Below are 19,735 nucleotides of genomic sequence, written 5' to 3' on the forward strand. Positions count from 1 at the left end.
AAGCTTTTTTTTTTTTTCATAAACTCTGATTTCTTTAAGGTTTTAAATGTGTCACTACTTCATAAACAACTATTCATATTTTTAATTTTAATAATACCGACATATCATCTTGTAACATTTAAACTGATGATCTTGAATCACCAAAGTAAGTTCCAATGAGTCCAGATCTTGGCTATTGTATTTTGAATTTTTTAATATATGACTGTATTTTTGTATCTGTTATTGCATATTTACACTGGGCAATGAATTAGAAAACAGAGATCAATATTTTATTGGACCACCTTTTGCATGGATAACTGCTCTGATTCATTTGGACATCAAGTCTACATGCTTCTGAAGTGCATTTACATCCAGAGATTACCATGCATTGGCTATGCAACATTTTAGGTCTTGTAAATTAGATGGAAGAGGAGAGTACTGTTGGATGCATCTTTTCACCCTACCCCATGCATTTTATATGGGGTTAATATCTGTGTTATGTGGCGGTCAGGGAAGGAACCCTCAAGGAACACCAGGGCACTGCTTCCATGCCAGCAGAACATGTCTCATATCATGATACTCCCACCAGACCCTTGCACAGTGCAAGTAAGGCAAGATGGATTCATGGCTTCATGGGGTTCTTGCCGAATTTGATGTCTTTCATCGGTTCAAAATAAGGTATAGTGTGACTCATCCGACCACATTACCCATTTCCAATCCTTAGATGTCCAGTGTCTTTCCTGACACCACTGCAAATGAAATCTTGCATGTCAGGCAGAAATGAGTGGTTTTTCTCACAAGCACCCGACTATGCATTACTTATTCTCTGCGCATGATTCGAGCTGATATCTGTTGAGAAGAGCCTTGGTTGACAATCTGTGTCATTTGAAGCTCTGTAGAGTCATTGTTCTGCTGTACAATTCGTCAGAGACGCCGCCGATCACACTTTTGGAAAATTGTGCTCGAACTGCAGTTATGTCTTCTAGAGAAGGACTGTGAGTTCTGATTCCAACTTTTGAAAAACCTTTGATATGGCTGCTTTTGAGAACTCAGTGAGATTTACTGTTTTTGAAATCGAGGCCACCTGCTAAATGGGCACCAACAATAAGCCCTTTTTCAAATAGTGAAAGATTTGTCGTTTTTCCCATTTTACTTCATTCACCATGAAAAAGCACTCTTACACCTTTCTTATATTAGCATTTTAATCATGTGTAACCCACATCATAAAAAAAATTGCATACTTCATCCCTAGCATGCATTCAAATGAAAATATCAGAGGTTTCTAATTCATTGGCCAGTGTGTGTATGTTAAACATAATCATGTAACTTAAATCATTTTATCCTAGTTTTCAGCTGTGGCATATTAATAATACATATTAACTGGTGTTATGTAGTGTTAAATTATGCAAATCTAAGGATTGGAAATGGGTAATGTGGTCGGATGAGTCACACTATACCTTATTTTGAACCGATGAAAGACATCAAATTCGGCAAGAACCCCATGAAGCCATGAATCCATCTTGCCTTACTTGCACTGTGCAAGGGTCTGGTGGGAGTATCATGATATGAGACATGTTCTGCTGGCATGGAAGCAGTGCCCTGGTGTTCCTTGAGGGTTCCTTCCCTGACCGCCACATAACACAGATATTAACCCCATATAAAATGCATGGGGTAGGGTGAAAAGATGCATCCAACAGTACTCTCCTCTTCCATCTAATTTACAAGACCTAAAATGTTGCATAGCCAATGCATGGTAATCTCTGGATGTAAATGCACTTCAGAAGCATGTAGACTTGATGTCCAAATGAATCAGAGCAGTTATCCATGCAAAAGGTGGTCCAATAAAATATTGATCTCTGTTTTCTAATTCATTGCCCAGTGTAAATATGCAATAACAGATACAAAAATACAGTCATATATTAAAAAATTCAAAATACAATAGCCAAGATCTGGACTCATTGGAACTTACTTTGGTGATTCAAGATCATCAGTTTAAATGTTACAAGATGATATGTCGGTATTATTAAAATTAAAAATATGAATAGTTGTTTATGAAGTAGTGACACATTTAAAACCTTAAAGAAATCAGAGTTTATGAAAAAAAAAAAAAGCTTTTATTTGTTTGCTTTATTAAACATTTCTTTCAATATAATTTGCTTCATTTTTATGTGCTGATATTTTCTTTTTAATTTTATTGATAAACATAAATTCTTGCTTAATTACAAATGTTTCATTGTTCAAATCCTGCAAGTGCTGCGTTCAGAATTCCCACTAAATTGTGAATCAAAGTTCACTCTCAGCAGCCTTTTTCTCACTTTCTTCACTATAGAACTATCATTATTTTCTGGATTTGGAACCACATTACAGATTTTGCTGTCCACTGACTGATGATTGGGAAGTTGTGATTGGAAATGAGAACTTCTATTGTAATCATTTTCATTTATTACCATTTCTCCGAATTTCTTCACAAATTCCACTAATTGGAAACTTTTGCATTGCATGATACATTGCTCATAGTGTATAACGGATACTAACTAAACTTTATGATGACAGTCATAAAGTTTAGTTAGTATCCATTATACACTATGAGCAATGTATCATAAGATTGGAGACTAGAGACATGTTGTTATGCTAAATTATGACTTGCTTCTATCACACACTGAGGAAGCCAAGACTGAATTACATTAGTTTAGTTATTTACTAAATTTATGTGTATTTCCAACATGTGCTTATATTAATCTCAGTCCTAAAAAAGTAATTTCTGAAAAATTTAAAGAAACTTAATATTATTTGTTAAATCTATGGATATGGAAAGGAGGAGAGTACTGTTGGATGCATCTTTTCACCCTACCCCATGCATTTTATATGGGGTTAATATCTGTGTTATGTGGCGGTCAGGGAAGGAACCCTCAAGGAACACCAGGGCACTGCTTCCATGCCAGCAGAACATGTCTCATATCATGATACTCCCACCAGACCCTTGCACAGTGCAAGTAAGGCAAGATGGATTCATGGCTTCATGGGGTTCTTGCCGAATTTGATGTCTTTCATCGGTTCAAAATAAGGTATAGTGTGACTCATCCGACCACATTACCCATTTCCAATCCTTAGATGTCCAGTGTCTTTCCTGACACCACTGCAAATGAAATCTTGCATGTCAGGCAGAAATGAGTGGTTTTTCTCACAAGCACCCGACTATGCATTACTTATTCTCTGCGCATGATTCGAGCTGATATCTGTTGAGAAGAGCCTTGGTTGACAATCTGTGTCATTTGAAGCTCTGTAGAGTCATTGTTCTGCTGTACAATTCGTCAGAGACGCCGCCGATCACACTTTTGGAAAATTGTGCTCGAACTGCAGTTATGTCTTCTAGAGAAGGACTGTGAGTTCTGATTCCAACTTTTGAAAAACCTTTGATATGGCTGCTTTTGAGAACTCAGTGAGATTTACTGTTTTTGAAATCGAGGCCACCTGCTAAATGGGCACCAACAATAAGCCCTTTTTCAAATAGTGAAAGATTTGTCGTTTTTCCCATTTTACTTCATTCACCATGAAAAAGCACTCTTACACCTTTCTTATATTAGCATTTTAATCATGTGTAACCCACATCATAAAAAAAATTGCATACTTCATCCCTAGCATGCATTCAAATGAAAATATCAGAGGTTTCTAATTCATTGGCCAGTGTGTGTATGTTAAACATAATCATGTAACTTAATCATTTTATCCTAGTTTTCAGCTGTGGCATATTAATAATACATATTAACTGGTGTTATGTAGTGTTAAATTATGCAAATAATTTCAAATCTAAATGATAAATTTGCAGCAAATTAAAAGAATCATGTATATTGTTATAATTAAGAATTTCACTATTTATATCATATATATCATAGTATTTTCACAAAATATTTTCTTCTTTTTATCAGATTGAAAATTTCCTGATATTATTAAATGATCTGCAAAATGAGGAATCTTCCCAAATATTCAAGAAAAATACTTCGATTTTGTACAATATTGTAAAAGATCTTTTAGAAAAGTCATCATATTTGGATATTTTGAAAAATGATATTGCAGTGGAAAAGGTACATTTTATGATATTTTACCATAAATGTTTGCATTGATTTTGGTAATTAAATGAGAAATGTGAAATAATCTTCGTTTGGATGTACAGTACCCACCACTTACTAAAATCACTTCCATTTCAAGCTTATTTGAGTTTATTAAGTGGGTGAGTTTAATAAATGGTAATTTCTGTGTTGTAAATTACAGTATCAACTTTGAACTTATTTAGTAATATAGTAACTAACAGTTAATCTAATATTTAATACTTTAATTGTTAATTAAAAATGAATGCTAAAATTAAACTATTCATGAAACTTGGAAATTTATTTTTTATTTAAAAAAATTATAATTACATACCTGATGAAATTTTAAACTTTTACAAAGAGCTGCTCTATCTGTATTTTTTCACATTGTTCATCAACAGTCTTTCAATTGTATTTTCAAGTTTATAAAACCATTGGTAGCTTTTCTAATCTCCACCTTTTAATTCAAGAGTTCTTAGAGTTTACAGTGTTTTTCTCTAGTCAGCTGATGTTAGTGTGTAGTCGTTTTCTTCAGTATCATTTGCACTGTCAGCTTCTGCAGCTCTTTTAACACTTTCTATAATATCAGATGCAGTCTCAATATTATCAGCAATTGCAATGTATTCTAAAAAGGAATCTTCGTAATTTCCCTCACTGATGTCCAAATTATTAGAAATAGTTTGCAATTTCTCTGTTGCTTCTCCTAAATAAAAACCACATTTTCTATAATAAATAAGCCCTTTTTCAAATATTGAAAAATTTGTCGTTTTTCCCATTTTACTTCATTCATCATGAAAAAGCACTCTTACACCTTTCTTATATTAGCATTCTAATCATGTGTAACCCACATCATAAAAAAAATTGCATACTTCATCCCTAGCACGCATTCAAATGAAAATCTCAGAGGTTTCTAATTCATTGGCCAGTGTGTGTATGTTAAACATAATCATGTAACTTAAATCATTTTATCCTAGTTTTCAGCTGTGGCATATTAATAATACATATTAACTGGTGTTATGTAGTGTTAAATTATGCAAATAACTTCAAATCTAAATGATAAATTTGCAGCAAATTAAAAGAATCGTGTATATTGTTATAATTAAGTGTAATTGTAATTTCTGTGTTAATTCGTGTATATTGTAATTTCTGTGTTTCGCGAAATTGCTTCGCATGCGTGGACTGCAATATGCGTAACCTCTAGTAAAGACATCTCCTTCAAAGTGCTTACATTTTCACAAGATAAAATTTTGTTTATCTTTTTTTGACGACACCTTTTCTGTAATTACATTTGAAACTTTTTATAATACCTTGGTCTAATATCTGAATGATAGAAGTATATTTACAGGAAGAAATGCTAGTTTAATGTTTTTCAGAATGATATCAGAGGGATGTGCAGCACTGTTACCTAACAGTAAAGCTATTTTTTCATTTTTCAGTTCTCTGTTCCATTTTTAAAGGAAGCCAGTGAAACAATTGTTTTATTGACGAGTTCTTGTTAAAGATAAATTCTTGACTCCTTTTAAACATTGAGGTTTTCTACTTAATAACTAATGGCAGCTTCTTAATTGTTGCATCCATATTGCATGTTAGTAACACAGTAACTCGTTTTAATTTCTTAAAACCAATTGCTGTTTTGCATTTAAACATTAATGTGCACTCAGGTAGTGGTCTATAAAAGAAAAACCAGTTTCATCTTTGTTATAAATGTTGTGTGGCTTCTATTCTTTTATAAGACTGGGTAAAGTGTCTTTTATCCATTTCTCAGCCAAATGATGATCTGCCTCTTGCTTCTCACCATTTAGTTTCCAATAAACAATGTTATTTTTCTCTTTCCATCCTATGAACCTTCCATCAGTTAGCACAAAATTTTCTCCTAGCATTTTAGCAAATTCTGCAGCTTTTGTAGTCAAAAGAGCTCTAGAATTTGGAAATTTTTTTAATTTCGTAGCTTGAAACCATTCTAAAAGAGCGGTTTTGACACCTCTTGATTTTCCATCCCTTTTGTGCTTGAAGCAATTGATTTTTTTTTCTTACTGGTTATTCATCAGTTGTATTTCTTTACTTAAGTAAATTGCACAATGCTGTTTGTTAAATTTCTATTTTAAAAGCTGCTTCTCTTTGGCTGCATTTACCAAACCTCTCATAATCTTTCAGCAATTTATCCTTTTCTTTCAGGCTTAAATCATTTCATATAGGGGTTTTTGAGTCAAGCGCACAGCAAATAAAAATTTCCTCTAGTGATTTGTTCAAATTCAAAATTCCTGTTTCTGTCAGCAGGAAAGATTGCATCTTTGTCTGTCAGGTTGATCTATCACTTCATGGTTACTGTAGGTTTAATCAATTTTTCCTTTTATTCTTTCTTCAGCCTGCAAAGACTACTACCCTTTTCTGTTTAAAGACTAAATTATAATCACTAATGCAAGGAATAATTTCATTATGTTTTCTGAGAATACCCTGCAATCTTAATGTGTGTATGCATGTCCATCCCCTATCAGCTAGTGTTCGAGAAAGGGAATTAGTGATCACTTGTGTATTCTTTAATCATTGGAAACACTCATTCATTTATAATCAAAGAGCTTGTTTCCAATTTTTCTAGAGGACTGCTTTTATTAATCAGAAGATTAAGGTATTCAGTCTCTCTCAGTTGTAGTCTGAACAAAGAGATTTTCCAACAGTATCTAACAGGAACTAGGAAAGTGTACTCAACACCCTAGGGAGTCTTGGTTCTAACTACACTAGCTGAAATTTCTGGTAAACCCATTTTATTGAAGCATTACACAACTGAAATATAAATGAATGAACTACAAACAGCTTTTATCAGCTACAAATGGTTTATTCTAGATCTGAATTATGAGACATTTGCCAGTTTCAGTTTTATATACCGTAATTTCTGGAAGAAAGGCCACATCGGCGTAAACGCCGCACTTGAGAAAAATGGCGGGAAAAAAATTAAAATTACACAGAAACGCCGCAATAAATTAAATTGCACGTGACATCGTCGTGGGCCATATCGATGCAAAGTCTTCATATATGACATACCAGTTAAGAAAAATGCATGAAATGAAACCATAACTCAAAAATAAATTAAAGGTAAGAAATGTGGGAAATATATTTACCTTCACGTATATACTTATATTTACCCACTAAAGAAGTCCATATTTGTAATACTCAGACTATATTATAAAAATGCTGCAACAATGAAATATTAAATTTGGATGACAAAAGGAAATATTAAATTTTACTTACAAAAGGAATTACAGCAAACTATACATCATATGAAGCTATCACAACCTGATTCTTCACTATCTGAATTAAAAAGATTTAGTAAATCCTGATCTAAGTCCAAGTCTTGCAGATCATTCATCCTCTTGGTTTACAGTCTCTTTATCTAAGGATATAATTTCAGCTTCTTTGAACCCTGCTATTATTGACAATGTTTTTTTACCGATTTCCACGCACTTACTACCCACTTTGCAACTTCTTCATAAGATGCTCTACGCATTTTACCTCTTTCAGTATACGTATGCAATCCTTCACTCATCCAACACTCCCACTGCTTTCAAACTTCAGCTTTGTAGGATTTATTACCTGACAAATCTAATGGTTGTAAGATTTTTGTCAATTTAAAGGATTTTTATTTATTCAATACACCTTGGTTCTGATCTCTTAATGTTGTAGTTCTTTTATAATGAAGGTCCTGTAAATGTTTCAAAATAAGGTTCTCTGATTAATCATTTATGGCAGTAAAACTTAACCCTCATTGATGAAATGCTGATATATAAACAGAAAAGATCTGTTAGATCAATTTTTAGGAGAAAGAATTGTCCTCTTTTGGAAAAAAATATTCAGTATACCGTGCAGTTTGGAACTGTTATCAAAAGCTTAACATCTAGCATGACTCTCAAGTGTGATCTTATTATTTAAAAAAAGTTAAACATGTTGTAGGAATGTTTTTATATAAGTTATAGGTAATGGCTTGCAACCCAGTTAAAGAAATTAGTTTTATACTGTATTTACCTGGGAAGTATTTAAAAAAAATTACAAATCAGGTGAGCTTAAAATCTTCAAGCATTCATCAATGGCTAAATGCTAAAATCTTCAGGTACCCATCAGTGGATAAATGTTAAGGCACTTTTCAGAGTCCTCTGAATAGTGGTAGTTTAAAGTGGGTTTGAATCTCATTGAATGCATTGGCTGCAAAGGTTTTTTGTGTTTTCTTCTGTGTAGCAGTTTGGAACTGTTATCAAAAGCTTAACATCTAGCATGACTCTCAAGTTGGATCTTATTATTTAAAAAAAGTTAAACATGTTGTAGGAATGTTTTTATATAAGTTATAGGTAATGGCTTGCAACCCAGTTAAAGAAATTAGTTTTATACTGTATTTACCTGGGAAGTATTTAAAAAAAATTACAAATCAGGTGAGCTTAAAATCTTCAAGCATTCATCAATGGCTAAATGCTAAAATCTTCAGGTACCCATCAGTGGATAAATGTTAAAGCACTTTTCAGAGTCCTCTGAATAGTGGTAGTTTAAAGTGGATTTGAATCTCATTGAATGCATTGGCTGCAAAGGTTTTTTGTGTTTTCCTCTGTGTAGCAAGAATGCAAGCTAATACTTTTCAGAAGAACTATAAAACAATCATTTTCTTAGGAAACTAGCTTTTGCCTTTTTTGCCATACTCAGTTGAACAAAGAAATAGACATTAATATTTGTGGCATATCGAAACTATGTATGTTTACATGTTGTTTACACAATGTGTTTCACATCTTGAACATGAATGAATGTGTATGTATACTGATGGCTTAAACATTGGTCGCTGTTCAATGAATGAATAGGTGTAATGTGCAGATTGCCTTTTTACATCCCACAAATTGAAAGCGAAATTGCTTTTTTTTTTTTTTTCCAGAGAAAGCAAGAATATATTTAGCTGCTGTACAACTTCAATGGTCTGATCAGATCTCTATATTGGTTGTATTATCTAACTTAAAAGTTTGTATTTTGCTGGTGTGCCCAAAATGGCTGACATTCTGATATCAGCCATTTTTAAAAAATCGAACAACTGCAAGGAGACTAAATTAGCAGTGGATCTATGGTCATTGGGGAATTTAAAATAATGCAAGTGCTGAATCATTGGCTAAAAAGGACACAGAATTAATTTTTGTCATTCACCATTTGGATCCTATGATATGCCATTAAATTTCTGGTATGAAAATATACATTTAAAAACTATATCTGTAAAATTTTTGAAAGATACATTTGCCAATTGAAAGATGCATTCAGTACATTTGCCATAATCAAATGTACTGAAAATATGGTAGAAGGTAAGTTTGGCTCCATCATTTTGGCTACTACAAACAGGACTGGTAGAATATCTTTTATATTCTAAATGTCCATTGAAGAGAGAAGTTGTGGATTTATATCTTTTTATAAGCCATGACTGTCTCTTTCAGACTTGATATTGTGTCAGCATTTCTTTCAGACTCCCTTTTCGTCATGAACATTAATCTCCCTTGAGTAAATGTGCTGGATTAGTATTCTTCATTTCTTTGCTGTTTTCTATCTTATGGTGCATTTTTAATTAATACTATAATTTCATTTACTAATATTATCATTTATTTATCTTTTATATCTGATTTGCCTGAATTTTTGTATTTTATTTCAGCTTTGGTTTTATTTCATAGTTTGTATTTTTGATTTCAGATATTTGTATAATCCTCCATTGAAAAAAATCTGAATATTGTGTTTTTATTTATTTATTTGTATATATGTAATTCAGCAGTTTTCATTTTTGGTCTCATTGTTGTTACCAGTATCATATCTAAGATGTCATTTTTCTTAGAAATTGATTCCCTCATTTTATAAAGTTTTATATACAGAATATAAGTTATTGATGTGATTATACATGCTATAAGGAACTTTTTTTTACTATCTGAAATTTTTTTAGTTAAAAATAGAGTGGACAGACTTGTGGCATGAAAACAGAAATAAATGGATTGCTGATGCAAGCAACTCAAAAGAAAAGTAAGTATTTTATTTCAAGAGTTTAGTAGTTCAAAAATATTTTTATTAGATTTTATGATTTAAATTATTAAATCTAATCTTATAGAAATAGGATAGGATATATAGAATTATAGAAATATATAAATAGGTTAATTTTCTTGTATGTTTGTTACTGACCAGTGACCAATATTTGGTGCTCACCAGCAGCTTAGTGATAAAGTTGCTGAATTCTGGTAGTTTGACCTGGATTCAGTACTAGGCAAACAAACTGGCTGCATGAGTGTTTTTGGAATGCTGCATGGGTGGCCTTCATGTGTGGCATGGACACTAGGCAATTTCTCTTAGAAATTTCTTCACAAAGGCATCCCTTCCCTCAGGCAAATAGCTGTTGCATGCTTTGCCATAATCAAATAAATGAACCATTGACACAAACACCATTTGACAGACTGATATGCAATTCTTTTCTGTAGACAAGCAGTAGGTTCTTTTATAGCATAGGCCATCATGCCTTTTGAATTTCACTCCTCTTTTTAAGAAACATGTGGAAAACTCTGAATAGTTATTACTAGAAGAGTCTATGATTTTTAATAACAGTAATAAATTCTTCATATTTATTGCAGACTGTTATGGAATACAAGCAATAAAAATATTTAAGTAATATCATATTTAGGCAATAAAATATAAAATATACATTTTAAATTACTCTACAATTTGAGCTCTAATGATTTTTTTAAAAAAAATGAAAACCTTGAAAAGTCTGCAAGTTCTTAAAACTTAAATCACCAATGATTGGCAATCTGAAAATTATGAAGAATTTAAATATATTTTGATTTTGTTTTTTACATTTCAGCTTTATTGTCACTATTCACATTACAGCCAGGTAACACAGTTAGTGATTTTGTGTTTTTTCCTACATTATATTTATGAAAAAGTTTTTGCTAAATTATGTTTATGAAGCCCTTGATAAACACACTAATAAAAAATCATTTTAAATAATATTATTATAATTTATGTTGGGAGTACAAATAAGTCTCCATTGTTTGACAAAAAAGGGTGCATCCAGTAAGTTATGGTTACAATTGTCTGGTGTAAAATGTCATATCATAAGGTTGGACATCATAACCTCGAAATATTAGCAATTTTGTATAAGCATCAAGTATTTTTTTCGTACGAAAATGTCGAGTTTTGAGCCAAGTGAGTGTCATTTGCAGGAACTTTTGATTACTTCTGTAATTTGAAGAAATATGCTGCTGAGGTGCTTCAATTGCTTGTAGAAGCATATCGTGAGGCTGCGTTAGGTGAGAGAGGTTGCTGTGAGTGGTTTCAAAAGTTTAAGAATGATGAATTTTATGTTGAAGAAAAGAATATTACGGAAAGATGAAAGTGCTTGAAAACACAGAATTGGAAGCATTATTGGATGAAGATTCATACCAAACACAGATAAAACTTGCACTTATATTAGGAGTGACTCAAAAAGCAATTTCATATCATTTAAAATGATTCAAAAGAAAGGAAATTGTGTTTCATATGAACTGAAACTGAGAAAGGTTTAATGCGAATTTTTTACATGTGAAATGCTGCTTGCCATGTATAAATAAAAGGGTTTTTGCACCGTATAGTCACTGATGATAAAAAATGGATCCACTATACAATAACTCAAAGAAGAAGAAATCATGGGGGCCACTTGGCCATTCTTCAACATAAAAAACCAAGTCGAATATTCATTGAAAAAAATAATGTTTTGTATATATAAAATCATATGGTGGAATCAACTTGGTGTTATGTATTATAATTTGCTCAAACTGAATGAAACCATTATCGGGGCTCTCTGCCGAACACAATTCATGAGACTTAAGATGAGCACTCAAAGGAAAATGCACCCAGTCCTACTCCAAACATGACAAAATTATTCTCCTGCATGGTAATGCATAACATAGCATCAAAAATACTTAAATGAGAAGTTCCCCACCCCTCATGCTGTATCCACCAGACATTGCTCCTTTTGATTACTACTTATTTCAGTTGATAATGCATGGCCTGTCTTAACAGTGCTTTACATTTTATGGAGATACCAAAAAGTGGGTTAACTTGTGTATAACCTCGAAAGATGAAGTATTCTTCTGATGCGATATACATATGCTGTCAGAAAGACAGGAAAAATTAGTGGCTAGTGATGGAAATACTTTGAATAAAACATAACATACAATTCTTTCACAATAAATGCCCCAAATTTGGATAAAAAGCAGTGGAGACATATTTGTACTTCTGATATTATTTAACTGAAAATGTATGGATACCTGAATATTTTGGTTCTCATGTAAATAAACTAAAAATTAATTAAATCTGGGCTCACCTTCTATTGCTCTGACAGTTGCCATTTTATGAGGCTGTCTATCCACTAACTTGTGGAATCTGTAATAGGAATTGGCACCCTCTCTTTCAGAAGACCAGTGGTCAGTTCAGTCATCATGTGAGACAGTATGGCCTGGCTTACAGTTGATGTTCCAAATCAGTCCACAAGTAAATTGTCTTCAAAGCTTCAAGCAGGCCATCTTAATACAGCATCTTTGTTAGGAAATTAGCTTCACAAGCCTCCTGCAAGTTTAGATAGGTCTCTGTGTTCATAGTTTCCTTCACAGGAGCCAGTAAATGATATCTAAAGTATTAGCAACAGACTCTAACCATTATGCATCCACTAACAGACTCTTGGGTGTGAATTTATGTGAATATACTGCCTTTGGTTTATGTGTAGGTTGTTCCATAGCCTTAATGTTAATTAAAGCTAGTCCTAATGTTTTAGCACATTTTATTTCCATTATATATATGCAGCTGTTTCTGTTTTTACAAAGAAGACAAATTACATACAAATAAAAAATTCTGTCAATAAAAATAGAAGACAACATTTCTGATGTGAAATTTCAGTAGAGATAAATGTACTGTTTCATGTCAAAATCTTTCCATTTAATCATTACTTATAATGCTGTTTTATTAATTATGGGTATGTTAAATATTTTGAATTATGTAGTCAGGGAATCAAAAGGTTTGAGAACCACCGGCCTAACATAACAAATTAAAATAAGTTTTTGATGAACAAAAGGAAGAATTTTTAGGGGTTTTTTGGTATGAGAATTAAGGCACAAAATATCTTATGATATTTTCATAGTCAATTTAATTTGAAAAATTGATTGCAAGTGCCTGTATATTAAATTCTAAGAATTTTTTTCTTTCAGTAGAGATATTTTTTCAGGCCTATGTTGAATGCATTTTTAAAAAGTGTCATCTGAACTGTGTTAGATAAATGCAAATCACATGTACTAGAACTAGATTTTTTTAAAACCGTATTAAATTAAAACTGTGTTAGAGAAGGAAACAGGATTTATAACTTTTTTGGAAAAGGGGGAAGCTGTTGTACACGTAAAAAATTTTATTAACATTTTCTGAAATTGACAGATTATATGAAATTCTTGTAACATATGATCTATATGTGTCACAACAGCTGACCTACCTTGTATTTGACATCAGTTTTCATAATATAACAGGTGTAACAAGATAGTGTCCACTCTTTAAATATTATATTTTATCCATATATGCCCAAAAGGAGCTCATGTGGATTTGAAATAGGATAGTTATTAGTGTCTGTTAATGTGATGACATTAGTAAAGGGAACCTAAAATGGGACTGCTTACATCAAGATATATGATAAAACAGCTTAAATCTCTCTCTCTCTGTTTTTTCTTTAGCCCAAAGAGGCAGTTTGCCCTGAGGGCTATTAATTTCATTTTGGCTTTTTCAATTGTCCACTATAAGACGGCATTTCATTTTTCAAAGTGTAGTCATCAAATATTAGAGCCCTACATTATATTTAAAGAAATTAAATGATGAAGAATCTGCATGAATATATGTATGTTTCTCGCATTGTGAAAAAACAATAGTATTTAGAGACATCAAATTTTGAATAACATAGTCCTCCACTTGAATATGGGCATCTGGAAGCCGGAATTTGGAATTTTTTTTTATTATCTATTCCATATCTTGTAAACCTTTAACGAATTTTTCATTAACAAACTCAACAAATTCAAAGCAAGCTGAGGCAAAACTATACAAAAAAAATTCCATCTCCAACATGCGAAATTGTGTATCATAAGTTCTAAAGATTTTTTATTATTTTGTGATATTGCGCTGAATTTCATGGTTTAAGTGCGAAGAACATGACATTTAATAAATAAAGTAATTTGAGTAAGTTTTGGTAACACACAAAACGTTAGAAAAACACCCCTTTGAGCATAATATAAAATTTGAAAGCTTTGAGATTTTGTTTTTTAAAACCCACAGGAGCATTAGCTCAGAAGGGCTGTTATTTTCGAAACAGGATTTTGCGTTGAATCACTTTTCAAACTGTTGCTACCAAATATTATCGCCATGTATTATTATTATTATTTTTTTTTTTTATGATCAGAGGGGAATGAAAGCTGTTGAATGATGTGATAGGTATGTCATATAATCAGTATTCTGAATATGGCATAGTTGATATCAAAATTATTAGCAATAAGCTATCTATGTTGTCTATTATATTGTACTGAATTTTTTTAACTTTGTTACATCTTCTTTTATCATCCATACTAAGACAAGCTTTTTAATTATAAAAATATTGTTTTGGTACTTCTGTTTCACCACTACTTGGATTTTTGCTCCAACTTAACACTGGAGAATCTGAATTTAAAGATTTCCTGTAATTTTCTTGTAAAATGTATATATGTTTTGCTTAAGTAATGCTGTACCAAAATTTTAAAATCCATGAGCAGCGGAAGTCGCTGTGCTATTGAAGCAACTATTTTTTCTGTGAATATTTGCATTAAGTATAAAATTTTAGATTCTGATCATTTTTATTTTGTTGCAGAATTCATAAAAAAATGGAAAAGCTATCCCAGGAAGTCTCTGCATTTGCCTTAAATGTCACACAAAATATTTTTAAAATGCAAACTGATGAAAGGAAAGTTTTTATAGAAGAATTAAAACGTAAATATTATGAAGAAGCATCAGAACGGATGAGTTGGTTGAAGTTATCCGAGCAAATGATGCATGAAAGGTATTTCTAATTTTATTCACTTATTCATCCATGTTTTATCAAGAGGAAAATATTATCTTGTCAAAAAAATTTTGGCATTTTTTCAGTAAATATTAAAAAAGTTCTTCAAAATGAATATACTGTTTGAGTATGTGTTCATAATATTGCATAACATTAATTTATGGTTGAATGCTTTGAATATGTTCATTATATATAATTTTCAGGGATGTGAGGCATTCAAATCCTTAAACCCTTTGAAAATCTTGATCTTTGGACCTTGAAAAAGATTCAAATATTTTAAACTTTATGCATATTCCACCCTTCAAATAATTTATATCATAACTTATAAAACAGTTAAATTTTTTAACTCAAATGTTTAGAAAGATTAGTTTCAGACTTATAATAGAAGAATAGAAGCTTTCATTAAGAAAAAATAGCAGTTATTGCAATTTCTGTGATATCTGCATTATGATTATCACCTTATTATAGCCCTGAGTGCCACATTACTTCAAAATGCCTTCAAGCAAAATCTGCCAGAATTTTTGAGTAAAGAGTGCATTGTGCTTCCTTAGTGATTATTGAAACTAATTCTTAAATCTTCTTGATAGTTCTGGTCATAGATAATCTGGTTTAGCAACTCATCATATATAAACACATAACTCATTTGCCACCAGGTGAACTACTGAAGCATAGTTGTTGAATTTTTAACTCTAAATTGAAATCTAAATTGTTAAATATCTTCTAACGAATTGTCTTAAGAAAGTGAAAATCAGGATTCAAGTATTTTAGTAGTGGACATTATTTACAAAATTTAATTTGTATCTTCTTGATGAATATAGGTGTATCTTCAGAAATCATGTGTTTAATTTTTTATTAAATGCTGGTTTCAAATTCATTTAAAATATTTTAATATTAAGTAAACAAATTCTAATTATTATTTTTAATTGAAAGATTCAAGAGATTTAGGTACTTTTTATGATTTGGATTCAATAAAATTTAGGATTTGTCGCACTTCATGTTATTTTAATTTTTATGTTTAAATCATATAATTGATTTAATTTCAGAATAAATATAGCAATATTTTAAATTTAATATGTTAAAGTCATTTGTTGCAAAATCTTCTTTACTAATCTCTTATTTTGAAATAAACATATTTTTTTGTGAGTCACTCATAATATGTATATGTACAAAGGCTGAAATTTTGGTAAATTGTTTGATTGTCATGTGATGATTTTTATATCATAAATTTTTTTATGTTCACATTATATATTTTTAACCAAAATTTCATTTTGTTGTAGGACTGAAAATTACTAGTTAATATTTATTATTTCTTGTGTTTTTTAAATATTCATTTATTTTCATTACAGAGCAGTATGGCACATTAAAGAATCATACCCTTATTCATGGGAGCTTGATCCAACTGAAGGGCCGTTCAGAGTCCGGAGAAGGTTAAGGCGTTGCTACATTGACATTGAACCCCGATTTTTGAAACCAGAATTAGCTGAAAAATTGTGTAATATATAATTTTGTCCAGTATTTTAATTTACAGGTTGCTTGCATTTAATGTATAATGTTGTGTACAAATTATATTTAAAGAGAATAAATCTAGTTTTTGCTTGATTTGCTCTCAAGAAAATGCTATGTGTATATTACAGAAATGTAGTGCAGTAATTTTCTTTGTTATCCATGATTTCATTTATTCACAATCAAGGAAGACTCGAGTAAATCATGAAAAACAACATTGAAATCTATACAGTTTTTAAAATTTTGTATAATTTGTTGTTATTCATGTGTTTTACTGTAACTGCTTTTGTTTATTTTTTGTCTCCAATTTCACTCTCTACTTTAACCTTTTGAGGCCGGGACTTTGGTAGCAATAAAAGCTACCAAAGGACGGCGAATCTTGAACCAAATGCTTTTCCCCCTTTAAAAAATCACCTCTTATTTGTAACAAAGATTCTTGTGTGTAGTTTAATGTATTTCAGATGGGTGCATCTATGTCGTAAAAGGAAGACCTTTGAAAGAGATAAGTGGTTAAAACCCCAAGGACGTCAAATTTGACATTTAACCCCACGTTTCAGCCTGGAAAATGGAGGAAAAAGATATGGTCACTAAAGTGGACAACCTGTCTTTTCAAAGAGAGGACTCTATGGCCACTATAATGGCCATCCCATCTTCAAAAGGTTAAAACACATAGCAGATCTTGATGCTTTTCAGCTAGAATGAAGAAGATCAATTTATTTGCAAGAGTTGAGTGAGGGTTTGCACTGTTTTTTTGGTTTCTATAACAAATAGTGAAACCTTCCTCTTTAAATGTCTGGAAAAATTAAGTCTACAAGTTGTTACTGGCAGTAAAACTAAATGTATGACGCTGTGGTAGCAGTTGTAATAGCAATAGCATGAAATGAAGGAGGAGAATGTTTTAAAGTAGTAAATTAAACAAATGATTATTAGAAGTAAATACTGATGAAGAAAGTTGAACTGATCAAAGTTATGAAAGACTGGAAAACATAACAGGATAAAATGAAAATGGAAGCTATTAAGCATGATTTCATAGTAAAATTATGAAATGAGATTTTTTTTTTACTTTGTTAGGAATTAACTGATTACATTGTTTAGTGGTCCTCTCATGGATAAAAGACTAAAGTTTAAAAAAGGGCAGTTTACATGAAGTCTAATAAAGAATTATACAGAGACTGAAACAATGAAGACTTTTTATTTTATTGATGGCATAAGTATTCATCAAGATTTTATTAAATAAACTTAGTTATTAAACCCAGTTACTATATTTAAATAAACCTGTGTATATTTGTAGTATTATCAGTTCGACTAAGATTATTCAAATTCTGCTTGAATGGCTAATATTGCCATTCAAGCAGATAAAACCTATAATTTTGTAATTCTCATACCCCATACTGTCTATAATGTTTTTGGCTGTGGTACACTCTGAGAACTCCCATAGATAACAAATTATTACTGTAATGAAGACTAAATTTTTAAACTGTTAAATATGTGATTCATTTTGAAATGTAAATTCTGCAATTTCAGGACGGGACTGAAAATTAAAGTTTTTATATCTTTGTGTATGGAGGGGGGCAAGAGAACACTAGCTTTTAAGCAAAAAGAAAAATGACTGTTACTTCATTTTATTCTATTGTATATTCTCATAGAGAAAATTGTCAATCTTTAAAAGTGATTGCATGTAATCCAAAGAATACTCATGATTTAAATTTACAGTCAAAGCTAATTTATGTGAGTACAAGTGATGAAGTGAATTAATAACATTTTAGTGTCATATTTTATTTTGTACTCTCCCCCCCCCCACACACTTCCCAGTGAAACAAAAATAAAAATTTGATGAGAATGTCTTCATTCTAGAGCAGTAATTAATGTATTTCACTTCTTACAGTTATTAATTTAAAATACATAATTTGGAAAATTTTGCACAAAAGATTGATCCAAAATCCAGGTGCTTAATAACTGGAATGATCTATATGGTTCCCCCTAAATCTCTCTCTTAAAAAATAAATAAACAAAATAAATTGTAGAAATGGAGAATCTGATAGTCAAACAAATGTGAATTGATTTTTTTCCCTGATTATAAGTGTCTTTTTTTTAGAAACATTATTAATTATGACAATATTGAATCTCCATGCATGTTTCACCTTTAAAATCTGTCAGCTAACAAACCTTATTTATGGCTCTTGAGTGTTGGGATGGGGAGCAGCATTTTTCTAGCTTATCTAATTCTGCATACATTAAATGAAGCTCAAAGATTTGTTTGGAGTAGAATGCTGCACATACTGTTTTTCCCCGTGATACAGCAAAGGAAAAGGAAGAAAAAACTGGATTCCGTTGAAAAACTACTTTTATGAATGCTGGTGTTCCTTAATTTTTCTGATTTGATCCAGCTTATTATTCTGTTCACTCTACAGAATACTACTGTACTACTACTACTGCTGTTTTATTAAAATTAAAATTTTAATAAAAAATAACATCTTTATTTTACTTTTTGGAAAATCTATTTTTTGCATATGGAAAGAAATTTCTATTAAATGTCTTCTTTTCAACACTTCGCAGCACTGTTGACTGACATCTGTAATCATAACCAAATATAACGTCAACATAAAAGCTTACCATGCTATTTAGTAGTCAGTTACTGATATCTGAAAAGAGAATTGTTTTAGACATTCCTGTATGAGGGATTTCTCAAACTGCTATGAGTTTATAATCACTTGGTGATAACAAAAAGTGATAAAAAAATTATTCTCCAGGTTAACGTTACGTATATTACATATTCGGTAGGTGTAAAATCAGTCATGATCTTTAGTAGATTATTTCAATTTGAGATGTATTGTCAGTCAATAATGTAGATACAGAACCACATTATTTGATGATTATAAATTAATGTATCTCTTCAGCATGGAGGTGTTTTATTTAGTGTCGAAGAGAAATAAGAGTCAGGAACAAGAAGCATTAAGCACGTGCTAAACCAAAATATTATGCTTGAAAACTAAGTCTTTTTCTGAAAAAGGTTTCTTTAAAAAACTTTTGTTGGTGTTTCAGAGATCCAAATGTTGAACTTGCGGATTTCAGACTTTGTATT

The 19,735-nt window shown here is 31.3% G+C and overlaps 1 protein-coding gene across 5 annotated transcripts in view; it reads left to right on the forward strand.

Annotated features, from left to right (window-relative positions):
- The window catches only part of mv (lysosomal-trafficking regulator mauve), a 284,054-nt gene that overhangs the window by 207,327 nt on the left and 56,992 nt on the right, over positions 1-19,735 (forward strand). For all 5 annotated transcript variants that reach the window (XM_085813916.1, XM_085813918.1, XM_085813920.1 and 2 more), the window contains 4 exons: positions 3,906-4,061; positions 10,009-10,085; positions 14,962-15,150; positions 16,497-16,642. In XM_085813916.1, the coding sequence (XP_085670042.1) occupies positions 3,906-4,061; positions 10,009-10,085; positions 14,962-15,150; positions 16,497-16,642 (568 nt within the window). The remainder of the gene's footprint in view (positions 1-3,905; positions 4,062-10,008; positions 10,086-14,961; positions 15,151-16,496; positions 16,643-19,735) is intronic.

The sequence above is a fragment of the Stegodyphus dumicola genome, chromosome 3, assembly GCF_044657685.1.
Source record: "Stegodyphus dumicola isolate Sdum_Otavi_A_Nest chromosome 3, ASM4465768v1".
Lineage (NCBI taxonomy): Eukaryota > Metazoa > Arthropoda > Arachnida > Araneae > Eresidae > Stegodyphus > Stegodyphus dumicola.